General features: G+C 44.9%; 1 protein-coding gene across 8 annotated transcripts in view; it reads left to right on the forward strand.

The window, feature by feature from the left end:
• cul4a (cullin 4A) overlaps positions 1-19,963 on the forward strand; it is a 76,921-nt gene that overhangs the window by 31,196 nt on the left and 25,762 nt on the right. For all 8 annotated transcript variants that reach the window (XM_080204091.1, XM_080204092.1, XM_080204096.1 and 5 more), the window contains 5 exons: positions 212-330; positions 3,708-3,900; positions 7,567-7,671; positions 16,699-16,809; positions 16,906-16,991. In XM_080204091.1, coding sequence (XP_080060217.1) covers positions 212-330; positions 3,708-3,900; positions 7,567-7,671; positions 16,699-16,809; positions 16,906-16,991 — 614 coding nt within the window. The remainder of the gene's footprint in view (positions 1-211; positions 331-3,707; positions 3,901-7,566; positions 7,672-16,698; positions 16,810-16,905; positions 16,992-19,963) is intronic.

A 19,963-nucleotide genomic window follows, 5' to 3' on the forward strand; every position in this document is an offset into this window, starting at 1 on the left:
GCCAATCAACCTAACCCGCACATCTTTGGACATATCCCTTTTTAAGATCTTCCTTAAAGCTCACCCAAAGCTTTCTGGTCATCTGTCCTTATCTGCCCTTTAGCTTGGTGCCTGTGCTTCTCAGGGACGTTTTATGAATTGAACAGTGCTCGTGATATTGTTGAGGTAATAGTTGGCAGTTTTACCTTGTTTCATTTGTTTATTGTTCCAGGTCTCAATCATCTACTAGATGAAAACAGAATAACTGACCTCACTCTTCTTTACCAGCTGTTCAGCAGGGTTAAAGGTGGTCTGCAGGTTCTTTTGCAGCATTGGAATGAATATATCAAGGTATTTCTTCAAAAAATCAAGTGAATTGATTCTTTTCATAGAATCCTGACTGTGCAGAAGGAAGCCATTCAGTTCCATCAAGTCTGCGCCAACTCTCTGACAAATGCCCTACCTCCTTCCTGATCCCTGTAACTCTACACGTTTACCCCATTAATCCCACAAGCCTAAACAGATTGGGACACTAAGGGACAATTTATCATGGCCCATCCACCGAACTTGCACATCTTTGGACTTTTAAGGATACTGACCCCATCAATCTTGTAAATGTTGTGCTAGATCTATGTTGTGCTGGATAACACAGGTCATCTGTATAGAGGATCTTCAGCCCATGGTGATGAAGGTTCTTATCCAATGAAATATTAGTGACAGATTTGTAATATCTAGATCAGGTTTAAAAGCAGGAGTGAAATATTGGAAAAGGATTTTGAGACCAGATATGGCATTGTTATAAATGATGAGAGAACATGCTGTCTCAGGTAGCAAATTGCAGTTGAACGCAATAGTTTGCTTTCTTACAGTGCACGGGGGGAGGGCTGGGAGGTGGCACGGTCAGCAATGTGTGCGTGGGATCATGGGGCTGGACAGCAATCGGGAGGCTGGCAGTGTGGACTGTTGCGCCAGTGCCAGTCTCTGCTCTGACAAATCAGTGCCTGCACAGGGGCCCTCTCAGTGCTGTGCCACCGGCCTCTCCAGCTGGGTTAGGGTCCACCCTGGATTTTTAAGGAGATTCACGCGAGTGCATCCTGCAGTGCGCAGAGTATGGGAGGTTTGAAAATCCCACTAAAATAAACCCCAGCGGGAATTCCTCCAGTTTTTACACGAATTTGGCACTTGGAATTATTCCCAGCTTTTTAAAAATCTGCTCGTTTTCCCAAGTCTCTCTGTTTTTGGGCTCCCTTTCAAATTGCACCACAAATTATCATGAAGGATTTCAATTGAAAGTGAAGCTGGGAGCTGCAATTGAATAAGTGGAGAGTAACAGGCAGATACTTTCTTCATTTTTATTTTGGGAAATGGAGAAGCTGGTGATTACAGATTCAGAGAAGCTGATGGTTTTTAAGACTGTCCATGCTCCATTGTAAGATCTGTCTCTTTTCTATTCCAGCCATTCCTAATTGGCTAAATGTGTGAACTTGACTGTCACTTTGACCCTGACTACTTCTCCATGGACCGTAATATCTTATTTTCCTGACTGCCAGGCAGTGAACTTTAAGTGGTAATTTGTAACAGTTGGAAAATGTCTGGCTTTTAATTGAAAAGCATCAGGAATAGTGCCAGTTGTAGACTCCATGGCCCCTTGCCCCTGCTCAGCATTGAATACAATCGTGTTGTAAGAGAGATAAGAGATTCTTCCCGCTTAGAAAGGATAGCAGGACTAGAGGGCACAGCCTCAAGATAATGGGTGGGGGAGGGGGGGGTGCAGTTTAGATCGGAGTTGAGGAGGAACTTCTTCACTCAAAGGGTGATGAATCTCTGGAATTCTCTGCCCGTTGAAGTGGTGGAGGCTACCTCGCTGAATATATTTAAGTCACGGGTAGATAGGTTTCTGATAGTCAAGGGAATTAAGGGTTATTGGGAGACAGTGGGAAAGTGGAACTGATCCACTTCAGATCAGCCATGATCTTATTGAATGGCGGGGCAGGCTCGAAGGGCTAGATGGCCTACTCCTGCTCCTATTTCTTATGTTCTTATGTTCTTATGTTCACCTAAAGGAGAAAGAGGAAGTTTGCATTTTAATTTATTTTTTATACTTCAGCTCCTTCCACCTTGCACAGCTGTTCAGCAGGAAGTGTGGCCAGATGCTGTCAATGATAGGAGTGCCTGGACCGGGAGGAGGCGGAATGTCCGGAGCTCCCTGTCGGGGAGGGCGACGGGGTGGGTTGGGGGGTGGGGGGGAGGGGGGCCATGTCCTGACCTCACCCAGGATGAGCTTGGTGGTATATCTGAAGCATCACTATGCCTGCCTACTTCCAGCCCCAGAGCATTGTCTGATCTCCCCTGTCCCAGCTGAAGCTTTTGGTTACGTTTTTGGTACCTTTTAAACTGCCCTCCCACATTTTACCCTCTATAAAATTGAGGTCATCCAAAATTTTGCTGCCCACGTCTCAACTGGCACCAAATCACGTTTCTATATCACCCCCAATTCATACCGAGTTACATTGATCCTCCCACTCACAGTGTTTTGTTTGTGAAATTCTTATCCTTGTTTATCTCTATGGCCTTTGCTCCTCCCTCACTTGGAGGGTTTTGGGACTGGAAGAAAATCCGAGATATCTACAACCACCTAATTCTGGACTCCTGAGCATTCCCAATTATAATTGTTTCACCATTGTTCTCCTTCAGTTATCTATGCCCTAAGCCCTAATTCTGCTCTTCCACCTTTCAATCCCTCTTAACTCATTTTTCTCCTTTAAGATATTTCTTGAAACCTACCTTTTTTGACCAAGCTTTTGTCAACTTTCCTAATATCTTTTTATGTGTCTGTGTCATATGTTACTAATGCTCTGTAGTAACCTTGGGGTGTTCTCTTATGTTAAAGTTGTTGTTGCTACAGAGTTTGAAAGCACCAATTCTCAAACCAAGAACACTTTTTCTTGTCTCCCTCCCTAAATCTCTCTAGCCAATTTTCCTCCTCTAAGATGCTCTTTAAAGCATGTCTCATTTGAACAAGATTTTGGCCATTTGCCTGAGTGGCTTGGTGTCACATGTTGTTTGAAAATACTTCTGTGAATCGCCTTGAGACAAAGAACAAAGAAGAACAAAAAGTTACGGCACAGGAAAGGCTGAATTGGGGCTTGGCAGCACAGTGGTTAACACTGTTGCTTCATGTGTCCAGGGACCTGGTTGCAATTTCCGGCTTGGGTCACTGTCTGTGTGGAGTTTGCGCATTCTCCTTGTGTCTGCGTGGGTTTCCTCTGGGTGCTCCGGTTTCCTCCCACAGTCCAAAGATGTGTGGGTTAGGTTGATTGGCCATGCTAAAATTGCCCCTTAGTGTTCTGAGATGTGTAAATTAGAGGGATTAGCGTGTAAATATACAGGGATATGGGGGTAGGGAATGGGTGGGATTGTGGTCAGTGTAGACTCGATGAGCCAAACAGACTCTCTCTGCACTGTAGGGTTTCTATGATTCTAGGCCCTTCGGCCCTCTAAACCTGCACCGACCATGCTGCCCGACTGAACTAAAGCTCCTTACCCTTCCGGGGACCATATCACTCTATTTCCATCCTAAAAGAACAAAAAAAATTCTAGCACAGGAATAAGCCCTTTGGCCTGTTTCAGTACATTAAAGATGCTACACTAATACAGATAGTTTTTTTTCTTCTCTTCTGATATGAAATAAGAACAAAAGAACAAAAAAAATGATGTTTATTTTCCAGATGTTTGGCACTGCAATGGTAGTTAATCCTGAAAAGGACAAGACGATGGTTGAGGAACTGCTAGACTTCAAAGATAAAGTAAATCATGTCATTGAAGTATGCTTTGTGAAAAATGAGAAGTTCGTCAATACGATGAAGGAAGCTTTCGAGACTTTTATCAACAAGAGACCTAACAAGCCTGCTGAATTGATAGGTAGGCTAATCTCTTCGTCTGGAGCATGAAGTATTTAACAGTTCTAAAGATGAATAAAAATTGGTGCAGAATTTCCCAGTGGCATTCCTGTATGATAAACCTGTTTGCAGAACTTAATTTTGAACTATATTAATATTATTTGTCCAATATAGATCTCCAGTGCTGGTTTGAACCTCCCAGTACTGTTGTATATGGAACCACTCTCCAATATTGATTTCCACCTTTCATCACAGCACCTCAAGTCACCTTGTTGCTTATCGATGTCAGTCCCTCATTGGGGGAATGGCTCACACGTAAGCCATACTAGGTACAAATGACAATGTGCTTGTCCAAAGGATATTGGTGAACCAGTTTTTGTTTTCCTAATTAAAAGTCCACTCTTATCTTAGGCATGCATTGTGCTCTGTTCCCTCGTCTCCATCTATCAGATGGGCCATTCATTCAAAATAGGGCTTCAGGAACTCCTTCAATCTGAAGGCATAAGGCCCAACTCCAGGTTCTGGTACCAGCTCAAGAAAAATGTCTCTGTCATCACATATTGCTACCCCACCCAAGTTAAGGGAGTCAGAAGGTCCACAACCAATAAAAACGTAGCAATGGTGTTGTGCTTTGTGCGACCATATTTAAAATCCTGACCGTTCCCTGAAACTGCTGTAAGTAGAACACCCAGTATCATGTTGACCACTCAGGAACCCTTATTAATATCAAACAGAAAATCTGAGTAGCAATGCAGGATGGGCCTGTGCTGCTTTTTTTTTGTTGGTTCTATTCTGTTTTCCCCTTTCTCTGAATTTGAGGCCAGTCAATCTTGGGACAGAGTACCCAAAGCCATACTCTTGAAGTGTCACCTTGCAGCAGATGAGCGTGGAAAGCACCACCTGTTTTTTGCATGCTACTATATGTCCGTATTTCTTGAACTTGTGGAGATCTTTGCTTATTAGCTTACTTTCTCAAGGGCAGTTGTAGGTGAGCAATAAATGCTAGCCTAGTCAATAATGGCGAAAAAATAAATATAAAAAAAACCTTAAAATGGCACTTATCAATGTCCTCAATTTTAGCATGTCTGTATCTTTATACTTTAAAGTCGTTTGGTATATACCATACTTAACTGCCATGCTTTTTTTCAGGTCTTACAATTTGTTGTCAATCTTTTCCAATTTCTTGTATTTTTTTGTTGTTTAGGCCTATTCTCATTGGAGTTGAGAAGACTGAGAGGTGGTCTTTTCAAAGCATATGATTCTGAGGGGCCTCGACAGAGTAGAGGCTGGGAGGAAGTTCCCCTCGTGGGCAAAGTGTAGAGCCAGAGCACACAGTTTAGAAATAAGGGTTCTCCCATTTACAAAGAACAGCACAGTAACAGACTCTTCGGCCCACCAAGCTGTGTTGACGCATGATGCCTTTCTAAACTAAAGATCTTTTGTCTCTATGTGGACTGTATCTTTCTATACCCTGCCTATTCATCTATCTGTCAAGATGCCTATTAAACGTTGCTTTGTATCTGCTTCTGCCACTTCCTCTGGCAGTGCATTGCAAACACTTCACCCTCTGTGTGTAAAAAAAACTTGCCTCTTACACCTCCTTTAAACCTATGTCCCCTAGTAATTGACATTTCTACCCTGGGAAAAAGACTCCAACGATCCATTCTATCCATGTCTCTCATAATTTTGTAAACTTCTATCAGGTTGCCCCTCAGTCTCTGACACTCAAGTGAAAACAAACCAAGTTTGTCCAATATCTCCTCATAGCTAATAATCTCCAAACTAGGCAATATGCTGCTATACCTTTTCTATACCCTCTCCAAACCTCCACATCCTTCTGGTAACATGGCTACCAGAACTATATGCAATATTCCGAATGTGGCCTAATGCAAGTTCTATACAGCTGCAACATGACTTGCCAATTTTTACACTCTATGTCCTGGCCAATGAAGTATGCCAAATACTTTCTTGACCACCTTATCCACTTGTGTTGCCACTTTCAGGGAATTGTGGATCTGTGGGCGTAGGTCCCTCTATGTTACTGTACACTTCCCTCCTGCATTAGACCTTCCAAACTGCATTGCCTTGCATTTGTCCGGATTAAATTCCATCTGCCATTTCTCCACCCAAGTCTCTAGCCTATTTATATCCTGCTGTATCATCTGGCAATCCTCCTCACTATCTGTAGCTCCCCCGGTCTTTGTAACATCCACAGACTTACAAATCAGACCAGCTACATTTTCCTCTGGGTCATTTATATATTACAAACCATGGTCCCAGCTATGATCCCTGTGGAACACCACTGATCACAGATCTCCAGTCAGAAAAACATCCTTCCACTCTGTGACTCTGTCTTCTATAATCAAGCCAGTTCTGTATTAATTTTACCAGCTCATCGTGGATCCCATGTAACTTCACCTTCTGTATCAGCTTGCCATGAGGGACTTTGTCAAAGGCCTTGCTAAAGTCCATGTAGACAACATCCACCATCCTGCCCTCGTCAATCAGCTTTGTCATTTCCTCAAAAAGCTCAATCAAGCTTGTGAGACACGACCTTCCCCGCCCAAAGCCATGCTACCTATCACTAATAAATCCATATTTTTCCAAATGATTAAATCCTGTCCTTAAGAGTCTTCTCCAGTAATTTCCCTACCATTGATGCACGGCTTACTGTCCTGTAATTTCCTGGATTATCCTTGTTGCCCTTCTTTAATCAAAGAAACAGAATTGGCTGTTCTGCAGTCCTCTGGGATTTCTCCCTATGTCTAAAGATAATACAAAGATTTCATATATAAGACCTCAGCAATTTCTTCCCTCAGTATTCTGGAATAGATCCCATTAGGACCTGGGGATATGTCTATTTTAATGCTTTTCAAAATACCTAACACCACCTTTTTTTGATATTAACATACGCTAGAATATCAACATACTTTTCTCGAGACTCACCATTCACCATGTGCTTTTCCACTTAGGATAGGGATGAGGAGAAATCTATTGTCTGAGGGTTGTTAGTCTTTGGAATCTCTCTTCCAGACAGCAGTGAAGGCTGGGTGATTGAATATACTAAAGGCTGAGTTATTCAGCCTTTTGATGGGCAAGGAATAGATGTTTATGAGAGACAGACAGGAAAGTGGAGTTAAGGCCACAAGTAGATCAACGAGGACCTGATTGAATAGTGGAGCAGGCTTGCGGGGCCAAATGACTGACTTCTGCTTCTAATTCTTATGATCTTATCTCTACTTGAATGAAAAGCCATTAATGTTTTTACACATTCCTCCTCTTTTTTTTATCCTAACTCACCACTTGCCTCCTCTTTGTCTCAGCATTAATATAGATCCTTCAGTCACATTCATTCTGCTTTCAACAATCTCCTCAGGCTTCTTTCTCTCTTTCCACCTTCCAAAGTCTTCAAGATGCTGTCATTTCAGTCAGGTTGTCTGCATTTTCTGTGCAATCTCAGTAGTTTTACACATGAAAAAAAACTATTCAGTGTCTCTGATCCACTTTATTCTATTTTCCTGCCCTTTACCCTACCTAACAGTCAAAGCATTCACATATTGTCAACATTTGAGGGTTTTTTATAGTTAAACCTGATTTTTTTTTAAACATCAGTGTATCAATTGATTGTCACATTTCATTGTAGAATGACAGCGTTCATTCACTAACATGTAGTTGAATTTGTTTATAGCCAAGTACGTTGATTCAAAATTGCGAGCTGGTAACAAAGAAGCAACAGATGAGGAGCTGGAAAGAATGCTGGATAAAATCATGATCATATTTCGATTTATTCATGGTGAGCTCTTCTCATTGAGTTGTAGCTGTATTGTGAATCCTCCTCTCCAGTTTTGTTTCTGGACTTCGGAATTAATTTTGTCTTAGACATAGATTGCCCCAGCCCGGAATACTATCTGGGCAACAAAACCCTAGCAAAAACCTGAATCGTTAATTAAAGTGGCTCAGTGTTAGTTTTCCCTGGCCCATCATTTGAACAGAAACACCGTGCAGGGGATTGGGGAAAAGGCAGCAGAATGGTACCAATGTTAAAATCCTCATCTGCTGAGGCAGTGCAGATATGATGGGCTGAATGGCTGCCTCCTGTGATTCTGTGACTCTGAGTAAGAACTATTTTGCTTGAAATACTGTTCCTGGAGAATGAGGCACTTTGTGTCACTAATATCATTGATATCTAAGCACAGTCGCTGTCTGGCCCTTGCGCACCTAATTACAAATTCATCATCTAGACCTAGGCTGGCATTTATTATGGGTCTCTAGTTGCCCTGAGATGGTGATGCTGAAGCATTATGGTGGTTTAATACAACTAAATGGCTTTTGAGGCCACTTCAAGGGGTAGTTAAGAGTCAGTCACTTTGGTCTGAGTCTAGAATTACGTGTAAGCCAGACTGGGAAAGAACAGCAGGTTTCCATCCCTAAAGAGCAGCTGTTTTTTTTTAAACAGCAATTCAACAGCTTTATTACCACTTTTACCGATATCAGCTTATTTTAAATTGAACTTCAACTCTCCAATTGCCATGATGGGGTTTGATCTCCATCTCCATCTACAATTCAAGTTTATTAATGCAGGAACATTAATAACAGTGACGTCATATAAAAGAGAAAAATATTGTGTATTGAACACGTGAATCATCTCCACATGGAGATATCCTGCAAAGTGCAGTTTTGAGTTTTTTTTGAGCTTTTTAATTTACTATAAAAGTCACTCACCTGGGGAATCGACCTCATTGTGAGACTAGAGCAAGTTTGAGAGGGAGAGATTCATGCTGTGGGTAAGGCAGCTAATGTTTGCTTGCTTATTTATTTATTCATTAAGTTTAAGATTTTTTGTGGGCTTTTTTCTGTGCTCGGTGTGTGGAGCTGCAGTCCCCAAGGGACCAGGTTAAGGAGCTGGAACTGCAGCTTGAGGACCTTTCTCTCATTAGAGAGAATGAGGAGGTAATTGACAGGGACTACCGGCAAGTGGTCACACTGGGGCAATGGGAAAAAGGCAAGTGGGTAACGGTTAGGAAGGGGAAGGCTCACGTGATGGAGAGCACGCTGTTGGATGTCCCCCTTCAAAATAAGTACTGAATACTGCTGGGGGGGGACAGCTCACCTGGGGGAAGAAGCGATGGCCAGGTCTCTGGAGCTGAGCCTGACGCAGTACTTCAAAAAAGTAAGAAAAAGAGCAGCAAGGCAGTGTTAATAGGGGACTCCATAGTGAGGGGATCAGACAGGCGTTTTTGCGGACGCAGACAGGAGTCGCGGATGGTGGTTTGCCTCCCTGGAGCTGGGATCCGGGATGTCTCTGGACGCATCCCGGACATCCTGAAAGAGGAGGGTGAGGACCCAGAGGTTGTGGTTCACATAGGTACCGCTGACATACGCAGGAAGAGGGAAGGGGTCATGAAAAGGGATTATAGGGAATTAGGTAGACAGCTGAGAAAGAGGAACACGAAGGTAGTAATCTCAGGATTGCTGCCTGCACTGCGGAGAGTGAGAGCAGAAATGGAATGAGGTGGAGGGTGAACGCGTGGCTGAGGGACTGGAGCAGGGGGCAGGGATTCCGGTTCCTGGATCATTGGGACCTCTTCAGGGGCAGGTGTGACCTGTTCAGTAAAGACGGGTGGCACTTGAATCCCAGGGGGACCAATATCTTGGCGGGAAAATTGGCTAGGGCTACTGGGGGGGCTTTAAACTAGAAAGGTTGGGGGAAGGGAATCGAGATGAGGTGATTGAGAGCAAGGAGGTTAGCTCCCAAGTGGAGAAGGACTGTAGACAGCGTAAGAAGGAGGTTAGATGGGTGATGGAGAAGGGAAGCGCCCAGACCGAGGGTCTGAGGTGTGTCTACATTAACGCCAGGAGTGTAGTGAACAAAGTAGATGAGCTTAGGGCGTGGATTGCTGCTTGGGAATGTGATGTGGTGGCCATTACAGAGACTTGGATGCCTCAGGGACAGGACTGGGTACTTCAGGTGCCGGGATTCAAATGCTTCAGGAAGGACAGGGAGGGGGGCAAAAGAGGTGGCGGAGTGGCACTGTTGATCAGGGACAGTGTCACGGCTGCGGAGAAGGTAGATGCTGTGGAGGGACTGTCTACGGAGTTTCTGTGGGTGGAAGTTAGGAACAGCAAAGGGTCGATAACTTTGCTGGGTGTTTTCTATAGGCCGCCCAATAGCGACAGGGAAGTTGAGGAGCAGATAGGGAAACAGATCCGAGAGAGATGTAGTAATAACAGAGTTGTCGTGATGGGAGACTTTAATTTCCCAAACATCGATTGGAATATCCCTAGGGTAAGGGGTTTGGATGGGGAGGAGTTTGTTAGGTTTGTTCAGGAGGGTTTCCTGACACAGCACGTGGATAAGCCTACGAGAGGAGAGGCTGCACTTGACCTGGTGCTGGCTAATGAACCAGGACAGGTGACGGATCTCTCGGTGGGAGAGCATCTCGGGGATGGAGATCATAATTCTATCTCCTTCACAATAGCATTGGAAAGAGATAGGATCAGGCAGGCTAGGAAGGTGTTTGTCTGGAGTAAGGGGAAATATGATGACATCAGGCAGACAATTGGACGAATAAACTGGAAGGAGGTGTTCTTGGGGAAAAGTACTGAAGGAAGGTGGCGGATTTTCAAGGAATGTTTGACTGGAGCTCTGCAAGGCAACGTTCTGTTAAGACCAGGAGGTTTTGGTAGGTCGCGGGAGCCGTGGTGCACGAAGGTTGTGGTGAACCTGGTCAGGAAGAAAAGAAAAGTGTATAAAAGGTTCAGAGAGCTAAGAGATGTTAAGAATCTAGAGGAGTATAAGACTTGTAGAAAGGAGCTTAAAAAGGAAATTAGGAGAGCCAGAAGGGGACATGAGAAGGCCTTGGTGGGTAAAATTAAGGAGAATCCCAGGGCCTTCCACAAATATGTGAAGAGTAAAAGGATGAGAAAAGAAGGGATAGGACCTATAAAAGGTGAAGGGGGAAATGTCTGTGTGGAACCGGAAGACATGGCAGAGGTGCTTAATGAGTACTTTGCCTCGGTATTCACGGTGGAAAGTTATCTGGGAGGTTGTACTACAGGTTTGTGGCAGAGTGAAAAGATTGAGTCAGTGGATATTAGGAGAGAGGATGTGTTGGAACTTTTAAATTCTATCAAGATAGATAAGTCGCCGGGACCGGATGGGATGTACCCCAGGTTGTTGTGGGAAGTGATTGCAGAGCCCCTGGTGATGATCTTTGTATCGTCGATGGAGACGGGAGAGGTTCTGGAGGATTGTGGATGTGGTTCCTATTTTTCAAGAAAGGGAACAGGGATAGCCTGGGAAATTACCGACCGGTGAGTCTGAGCTCAGTGGTTGGTAAGTTGATGGAGAGGATTCTGAGGGACAAGATTTATGAGCATTTAGAGGAGTTTAGAATGATCAGGAATAGTCAGCACGGCTTTGTCAAGGGCAGGTCATGCCTTACGAGCCCAGTTGAGTTCTTTGAAAATGTGACTGAACACGTTGACAAAGGAAGAGCAATGGACGTGGTTTACATGGACTTCAGCAAGGCGTTTGATAAGGTCCCCCATGCAAGACTTCTTGAGAAGGTGAGAGGGCATGGGATCCAAGGGGCTTTGGCCTTGTGGATCCAGAACTGGCTTGCCTGCAGAAGGCAGAGAGTGGTTGTGGATGGGTCTTTTTCTGCATGGTGGTCGGTCACCATTGGAGTGCCCCAGGAATCTGTTCTGGGACCCTTGCTGTATGTCATTTTCATAAATGACCTGGATGAGGAAGAAGTGGAGGGATGGGTTAGTAAGTTCGCCAACGATATGAAGGTTGGTGGTGTTGTGGATAGTCTGGAGGGATGTCAGAAGTTGCAGCGTGACATAGATAGGATGCAAGACTGGGCGGAGAAGTGGCAGATGGACTTCAACACGGATAAATGTGTAGTGGTCCATTTTGGCAGGACCTACGGGATGCAGGAGTACAACATCAAGGGTAGGAGTCTTGGCTGGGTTGAAGAGCAAAAGGATCTTGGGGTCCGGGTCCATAGGACTCTTAAATCGGCCTCGCAGGTGGAGGATGAGGTCAAGAAGGCATATGGTGTACTGGCCTTTGTTAATCGAGGGTTGAGTTTAGGAGTCGGGAGGTAATGCTGCAACTTTATAGGACCCTTGTCAGACCCCACTTGGAGTACTGTGTGCAGTTCTGGTCGCCTCACTACAGGAAGGATGTGGAAGCTATTGAGGGGGTGCAGAGGAGATTTACAAGGATGTTGCCTGGATTGGGAGGCATGCCTTATGAAGACAGGTTGAGGGAGCTAGGTCTCCTCTCCCTGGAGAGACGAAGGTTGAGAGGCGACCTGATAGAGGTTTATAAAATGTTGAGAGGAATAGATAGGGTGGATTCTCGGAGGCTATTTCCCAGGGCTGAAATGGTCGCTACGAGAGGACACAGATTTAAGGTGCAGGGAAGCAAGTACAGAGGAGATGTTAGGGGAAAGTTTTTCACTCAGAGGGTGGTGAGTGAATGGAATTGGCTGCCGTCGGTGGTGGTGGAGGCAAACTCGCTGGGGTCTTTTAAAAGACTTCTGGATGAGTATATGGGATCCAATGGGATTGGAAGTTACAAGTAGTTCTATGGCTTGGTAGGTATAGATGTGATCGGCGCAACTTGTGGGCCGAAGGGCCTGTTTGTGCTGTAGAGTTCTATGTTCTAAGAGGGTTGTCAGGGAAAGGATCGGACCTGTCAGGGACAAAGAAGGGGAATTATGCTTAGAACCCAAAGAAGTAGGTGAGATCCTAAATGAATACTTTGCATCAGCATTCACAAAGGTTGACTGGTAGTGTCTCAGATGTGTTGACCTGTTAGAAAAAATCTCAGTTACAAGGGAGGAAGTGTTAGGTTTTTTAGGAAACATTAAGACAGACAAATCCCCAGGGCTTGATGGCATCTATCCTAGACTGCTCAGGGAGACAAGGGATGAAATTTCTGGGCCTCTAACAGAAATCTTTGTCTCTTCACTGGACACAGGTGAGGTCCCAGAGGATTGGAGGATAGCAAATGTGGTCCCATTATTTAAGAAGGGTAGCAAAGATAACCCGGGTAATTATAGGCCTGTGAGTTTGACGTCCGTGGTAGGGAAATTGTTGGAGAAGATTCTTAGGATCTATGTGCATTTAGAATGGAATAATCTCATTAGCGATAGACAGCATGGTTTTGTACAAGGGAGGTCATGCCTCACAAACTTGGTTGAGTTTTTTGAGGTGACAAAAACGATTGACGGAGGAAGGGCCGTGAATGTCGCCCATATGGATTTTAGGAAAGCGTTTGACAAGGTCCCTCATGGCAGGCTGGTGCAAAAGGTTAAATCTCACAGGATAAAAGGTGTGCTAGCTAGATGGGTGGAGAACTGACTTGGCCGTAGAAGACAGAGGGTAGCAGTGGAGGGGTCTTTTTCTGGTTGAAGGTCTGTGACTAGTGGTGCAGGGCTCTATGCTGGGACTTCTGCTGTTTGTGATATATATAAATGATTTGGAAGAAGATGTAGCTGGTATGATCAGTAAGTTTGCGGACAACACAAAGATTGCTGGACTTGCGGATAGTTGATGAACATTGTCAGAGAATACAGCAGGATATAGATAGGCTGGAAAATTGGGCGGAGAAATGGCAGATGGAATTTAATCTAGATAAATGCATAGTGATGCATTTCGGTAGATCTAATGTAGGGAGGAGCTACACAATAAATGGCAGAACCATCAGGAGTAAGACATACAGAGCGACCTGGGTGTGTAAGTCCACAGATCCCTAAAAGTGGCAGCAACGGTGGAGAGGGTGGTGAAGAAGGCATGTGGCATGCTTGCTTTTATTGGACAGGGCATCGAGTATAAAAGTTGGCATATGATGTTGCAGCTATATAGAATGTTGATTAGGCCACATTTGGAATACTGCATCCAGTTCTGGTCGCCACACTACCAGAAGGACATGGAGGCTTTGGAGAGAGTACAGAAAAGGTTTACCAGGATGTTGTCTTAGCTATGAGGACAGATTGGGCAAACTGGGGTTGGTCTCCCTGGAAAGATGGAGGATGAGGGGTGACCTAATAGAGGTGTATAAAACTGTGAAGAGCATAGATAGGGTGAACAGTGGGAAGCTTTTTCCCAGGTCAGAGGTGACGAACACAAGGGGTCACAAGTTCAAGGTTAAGGGGGCAAGGTTCAACACAGATGTTAGGGAGACATATTTTACACAGAGGGTGGTGGGGGCCTGGAATGCGCTGCCAAGCAAAATGGTTGAGGCAGACACGCTGGGATCATTTAAGACTTATCTAGACAGCCACATGAACAGACTGGGAATAGAGGGATACAAACGAATGATCTAGTTGGGTGCATGAGCGGCGCAGGCTTGGAGGGCCGAAGGGCCTGTTCCAGTGTAGTACTGTTCTTTGTTCTTTGTGCGATAGCTCGTCGTAAGTTTCTGCATCCCTCGATACTGAGAGCAAAATTAGAGTTTTTGCCTCTAATCACTACCCAATTGTACCTAATAAGAGATGCATTTGTGCAGATGTTACAAGCAGACAGCACCAGGCTTTACTGAGAGGCTTGCTGCTGAGCAAATAACCTATCAACATTCAACTTCCAGATTTATACCTCAGTATTATAGCATAGTGCCTATGTAACTTCACTTAATAAAGGCTTACTTATAGCTTCTGTGGAACTTTAAAATGGAGTTGTGTCATCAATAAATAGAGCTGGCTTAACTACGGGGAATTATAGGCCGGTTAGTTTAACGTCTGTGGTAGGTAAAATGTTAGAATCCGTCATTAAGGAGGAAATTGCGAGGCATCTTGAAGGGAATTGCTTGATAGAGCAGACGCAGCACGGTTTCATTAAAGGGAAGTCGTGTCTGACAAATTTACTGGAGTTCTATGAGGATGTGTCTAGGGCGGTGGATAGAGGAGAGCCGGTGGATGTGGTCTTTCTGGATTTTCAGAAGGCGTTTGACAAAGTACCTCACAAGAGGTTATTGCAGAAGGTCGAGGGACATGGAGTTGGGGGTAGGGTGTTAGCGTGGATAGAGGATTGGTTGTCAAATAGGAGGCAGAGAGTGGGGGTCAACGGGTGCTATTCGGATTGGCGGATGGTGACTAGTGGAGTGCCCCAGGGGTCGGTGCTGGGGCCTCAGCTTTTTACCATTTATATAGATGATCTGGAGGAGGGAACCGAGTGTAGGGTGTCGAAATTTGCTGATGACACCAAGATTGGGGGAAGGGCAAATTGTGCGGAGGGTGTGGAGAGTCTGCAGAAGGATCTAGATAGGCTGGGCGAATGGGCCAGGAAATGGCAAATGGAATTTAATGTTGGCAAGTGCGAGGTGGTCCACTTTGGTAGGAATAATGGTAGGAAGAACTATTACTTACGTGGCGAAAAACTGCAGCAGGCGACGGTGCAGAGGGACCTCGGGGTCCTTGTGCATGAGTCACAAAAACCCAGCTTGCAGGTGCAGCATGTGGTCAGGAAGGTGAATGGGATGCTGGCCTTCATAGCGAGGGGGATTGAATATAAAAGTAGGGAGGTCTTGCTGCAGCTGTATAGGGCATTGGTGAGGCCGCAGCTGGAGTACTGTGTGCAGTTTTGGGCGCCGCACCTGCGCAAAGATATTTTGGCCTTGGAGGGAGTGCAGAGGAGGTTTACTAGGCTGATACCGGAGTTGAGGGGGTTGAGCTATGAGGAGAGGCTGAATAAACTAGGCTTGTACTCGTTAGAGTTTAGAAGAATGAGGGGAGATCTCATTGAGACGTATAAGATGATGAATGGGATGGATAGGATAGAGGTGGAGAGACTCTTCCCGCTCAAAAAAGACAGTAGGACAAGGGGGCACAGCCTCAAGATAAAGGGGGGGGGGCGGTTTAGAACAGAGTTGAGGAGGAACTTCTTCACTCAAAGGGTGGTGAATCTCTGGAATTCTCTGCCCGTTGAAGTGGTGGAGGCTGCCTCGCTAAATATTTTTAAGAAGCAGGTTGATGGGTTTTTGATAAGAGAGGGGATTAAGGGTTATGGGGAGAGGGCGGGAAAGTGGAACTGAGCCACGACAGATCAGCCATGATCTTATTGAATGGCGGGGCAGGCTCGAAGGGCTAGATGGCCTACTCCTGCTCCTATTTCTTATGTTCTTATGTAACTCTCTTGATATCAAGTCTATTGGCACTGTGTGCTGCTTAATTTTCAAAATCCCTGATAATTCCTGGAATGTAGGTAGATACCCAAACCATGAGATTGGGATAACAGTCTGTGTCTGACAGATCTCCAGTGAAGTTGAGTTAGATTACTTTCTGCACCATTCTTGTGTAATGAGTCTATAACATCAGTTGCTTCTAACTTGCAGCAGTGCTGTATGAGCATCAGCTAGCCCTGAAACTTGTGACTTACAGGAACAGTTGAATGCATTATCCTACATGAATACCTTGTTGTACCTGACCTGAGAATGTGTGGCTTAGAAAGTGAGACATATTTTGCTACTTAGTGGCTTTTGATTCAGCAAAGTCACAACACTGTGGTGAGTTTCCTCCCACAGTCCAGAGATGTGTGGGTAGGTTGATTGGCCATGCTAAGTTGCCCCTTAGTGTCAGGGTTAATAGCAGGGTAAATACATGAGGCTTTTGGGATAGAGGCTGGGTGTGATTGTGGTCTTAATGGCTTCTTTCTACACTGTAGGATTCTGAGACTTGTTTTGCCTTGTGCATTATTTTTTGATTATATACTAAAGGACTTCCAAGTATGCTGTATTCCAGGTTCGAACTGATTTGTTTTCAATGTTGTAAATTAACTTGGACGTCAATATTTACTTCCCTTCCAACAGGTAAGGATGTATTTGAAGCCTTCTATAAGAAGGATTTGGCAAAACGTCTCCTGGTGGGGAAAAGTGCTTCTGTTGATGCTGAGAAGTCAATGCTTTCCAAACTGAAGCACGGTACGTCTGCAGTTTCTGTCTGACTCCGACTTCTGTTTTCCTACCAAGTTAGAAATAGCTGGAGCTCTGTGACTATTTCTTATGTTGTTTCTTTAGAATGTGGGGCTGCCTTCACCGGCAAGTCAGAAGGAATGTTTAAAGACATGGAACTCTCAAAGGACATCATGGTCCAATTTAAGCAGGTAATCTCTAACGCAATTTCTATTTGCTGATTTCCTTTTCATCCCTTTTCTCTCCAAGTTCTTCCCTCTCTTCTAAATCCAACCTTTCTCTCATTATAACCCCCCCTTCCTTTAATTTTCTTTTCCTCTTTATCTGTACTCCTTTCATCTCCTCTCTAGCTACCTTCTTCCCATCTCTCCTTCCTCCCTCCCTTTTTCGCCCTTCTTTGTCCATCTCTCGTTCTGATCATCTCTGCCCCCAGTTCTGCCCTCTCTACTGTGCTTCTCTGTAGTCCCTTTGCTAGTATCTCTACATCAGACTTCAAGAAGCTCAGCCATGAATTTAGACAGTATCAGCAAGCTGATTAAATGTGGATGATATGGACAGCATAGTGGTTAGCACTGCAGCTTCAGTGCCAGGGACCTGGGTTCAATTCCAGAATTGCGTGACTGACTGTGTGGATTGATCCGGATGCTCCGGCGGATTGGCTGCGCTTAATTGCCCTTAGTGTCCCAAATTGTGTATGTTAGGGGGATTACAGCCTGGGTCAGATGCTCTGTTGGAGGGTCAGTGCAGACTTGATGAGCTGAGTGGCCTCTTGCATTGTAGGGATTCTGAGAGCTGGCCTAAATCATTGCTACTTCTCACACTCAACATATGTTCACAGCAGTGGCCTCTAGGTGGCAGTTAGGAGCAGGAATTCAGTTCCCTTCTCCCAGCCCTCGGCTCAGGAAGACAGCTTAATTTCAGATGGGCTGAGATCAGTGGAATTTGAGTATATGGAAACTTGCTGGTCTCCAGGATTCGTGTATTTACTGACTGAGATAAGAAATGTGCTGTGCGACTCATCATGGCTGTAATTATTGTTAATGTCTTCAACTGTGTGTTTTAAGTATTTCAAACTGTATTGGTGTGCAGAATTGGATTGAGAATTTATAATTTAGGAAATAAATTTGTGCTCAGTGGCTCATTCACAGACCAATGACCAAACATCGGGAGGGGAGGAGGGCTGGGTAAGCCACCTGAATAATTAGAATCAAAGAAAGGTTGTGGCACAAAAGGAGGCCATTTGACCTGTCATTTTTGTGCTGGCGTTATGCCAGAGAAGGTCAATTAGTCCCATTCCCCAACCCTCTGTGAGCCAGGCTTTAATCTGCCTCCACTGCAGTACTTTCCAAATCCTGACTTCACTTACAGTGTCAAAATGTTTTCCCTCATATTGCCACTGCCTCTTTTGCCACTCACCGTGTGTTGATGCCCTTTGGTTCATGACCCTTCTGCCAATGGGAACTGTTTTTCTCCAACTTGTCGGCCAGGTCCCTCATATATCTCTATAAAATCTCCTCTCAATCTTCTCTTCTCTTTCAGCTTTTATCCACCTAACTGAAGTCCATTATCACTGGAACCATTCTCCTAAACCTTTACTTCATAGTCTCTAAATGCAGATACAGATAGTGCGACAGTGTGAGTTGGACAGTTCTTTTTATTCATTCATGGGACACGGGTGTCACTAACTGACCAGCATTTATTGCCCATCTCTAGTTGCCCTTGAGAAGATGGTGGTGGTGGTGAAGGTTCTTGAGTCGTTGCAGTCCATGTTCTGTAGGTTGGCCCACAACGCCATTTGGGAGGGAATTCCAGGATTTTGATCCAGCGACTGTGCAGGAACAGTAATATAATATATCTCCAAGTCAGGATGGTGAGTGGCTTGGAGGTGGTGGTGTTTCCATGTATCTGCTGCCCTTGTCCTTCTAGATGGAAGTTGGTCGTGGATTTGGAAGGTGCTGTCTAGGGATCTTTGGTGAATTGCTGCAGTGCATCTTGTAGATAGTAGCAGTAATGTGTACTGAGTGTTGGTGTTGGAGTAAATGTTTGTAGATGTGGTGCCGATCAAGCGGGTTGCTTTGTCCTGGATGGTGTCAAGCTTCTTGTGCTGTTGGAGCTGCATCCATCCAGGCAATTGGGGAGTATTCCATCACGTTCCTGACTTGTGCCTTGTAGATGGTGGATAGGCTCTGGGAGCCAGGAAGTGAGTTACTCGCCACAGTATTCCTAGCCTCTGATGTCCTCTTGTAGCCACTGTGTTTATGTGGTGAGTCCAGTTGAGTTTCTGGTCAATGATAACCCTAAGGATGGGGTTACACCATTGAATGTTTCTTATTGGTGATGGTCATTGCATAGCATTTGAGTGACGCAAAGGTTACTTGCCATTTGTCAGCTCGAGCCAGGATATTGTCCAGATCTTATTGCATTTGAACATGGACTGCTTCAGTAGCTGAGGAGTCGTGAATGGTGCTCAACATTGTGCAATCATCAGCAGACATCCCCACTTCTGACTTTATGATGGAGGGAAGGTCATTGATGAAGTAGCTGAAGATTGTTGGGCCTAGGACCCTACCCTGAGGGACTCCTGCAGAGATGTCTTGGAGTTCAGATGAATGACCCTCCACAACCGCAACCATCTTTCTATGTGCCAGGTATGACTCCAACGCGCAGAGAGTTTGTCCCCTGATACCCATTGATTCCAGTTTCACTAGGGCTCCTTGATGCCACACTCAGTTGAATGCAGTCTTGATGTCAAGGGCTGTCACTCTTACCTCAACTCTTTTGTCCATGTTTGAGCCAAGGCTGTAATGAGGTCAGAAGCTCAGTGACCCTGGAGAAACCCAAACTGAGTGTTGCTGAGCAGATGCTGCTTGATAGCATTGTTGATGACTCCTTCCCATCACTTAACTGATGATCGAGAGCAGACTGGGTGGTAATTGGCCAGGTTGGATTTGTCCTGCTTTTGTGTACAGGACCTACTTGGGCAATTTTCCACATTGTTGTGTTGTAACTGTACTGGAAGAGCTTGGCTAGGGGAAAGGCAAATTCTGCAGCACGGGTCTTCAGTACTATTTCCAGAATGTTATATTTGCAATATTCAGTGCCTCCAACCATCTCTTGATATCACATGGAGTGAATCGAATTGGCTGGAGACTGGCATCTGAGA

The sequence above is a fragment of the Carcharhinus amblyrhynchos genome, chromosome 15 (assembly GCF_965287045.1).
Source record: "Carcharhinus amblyrhynchos chromosome 15, sCarAmb.v2.hapA, whole genome shotgun sequence".
In the NCBI taxonomy this organism is placed as follows: Eukaryota; Metazoa; Chordata; class Chondrichthyes; order Carcharhiniformes; family Carcharhinidae; genus Carcharhinus; species Carcharhinus amblyrhynchos.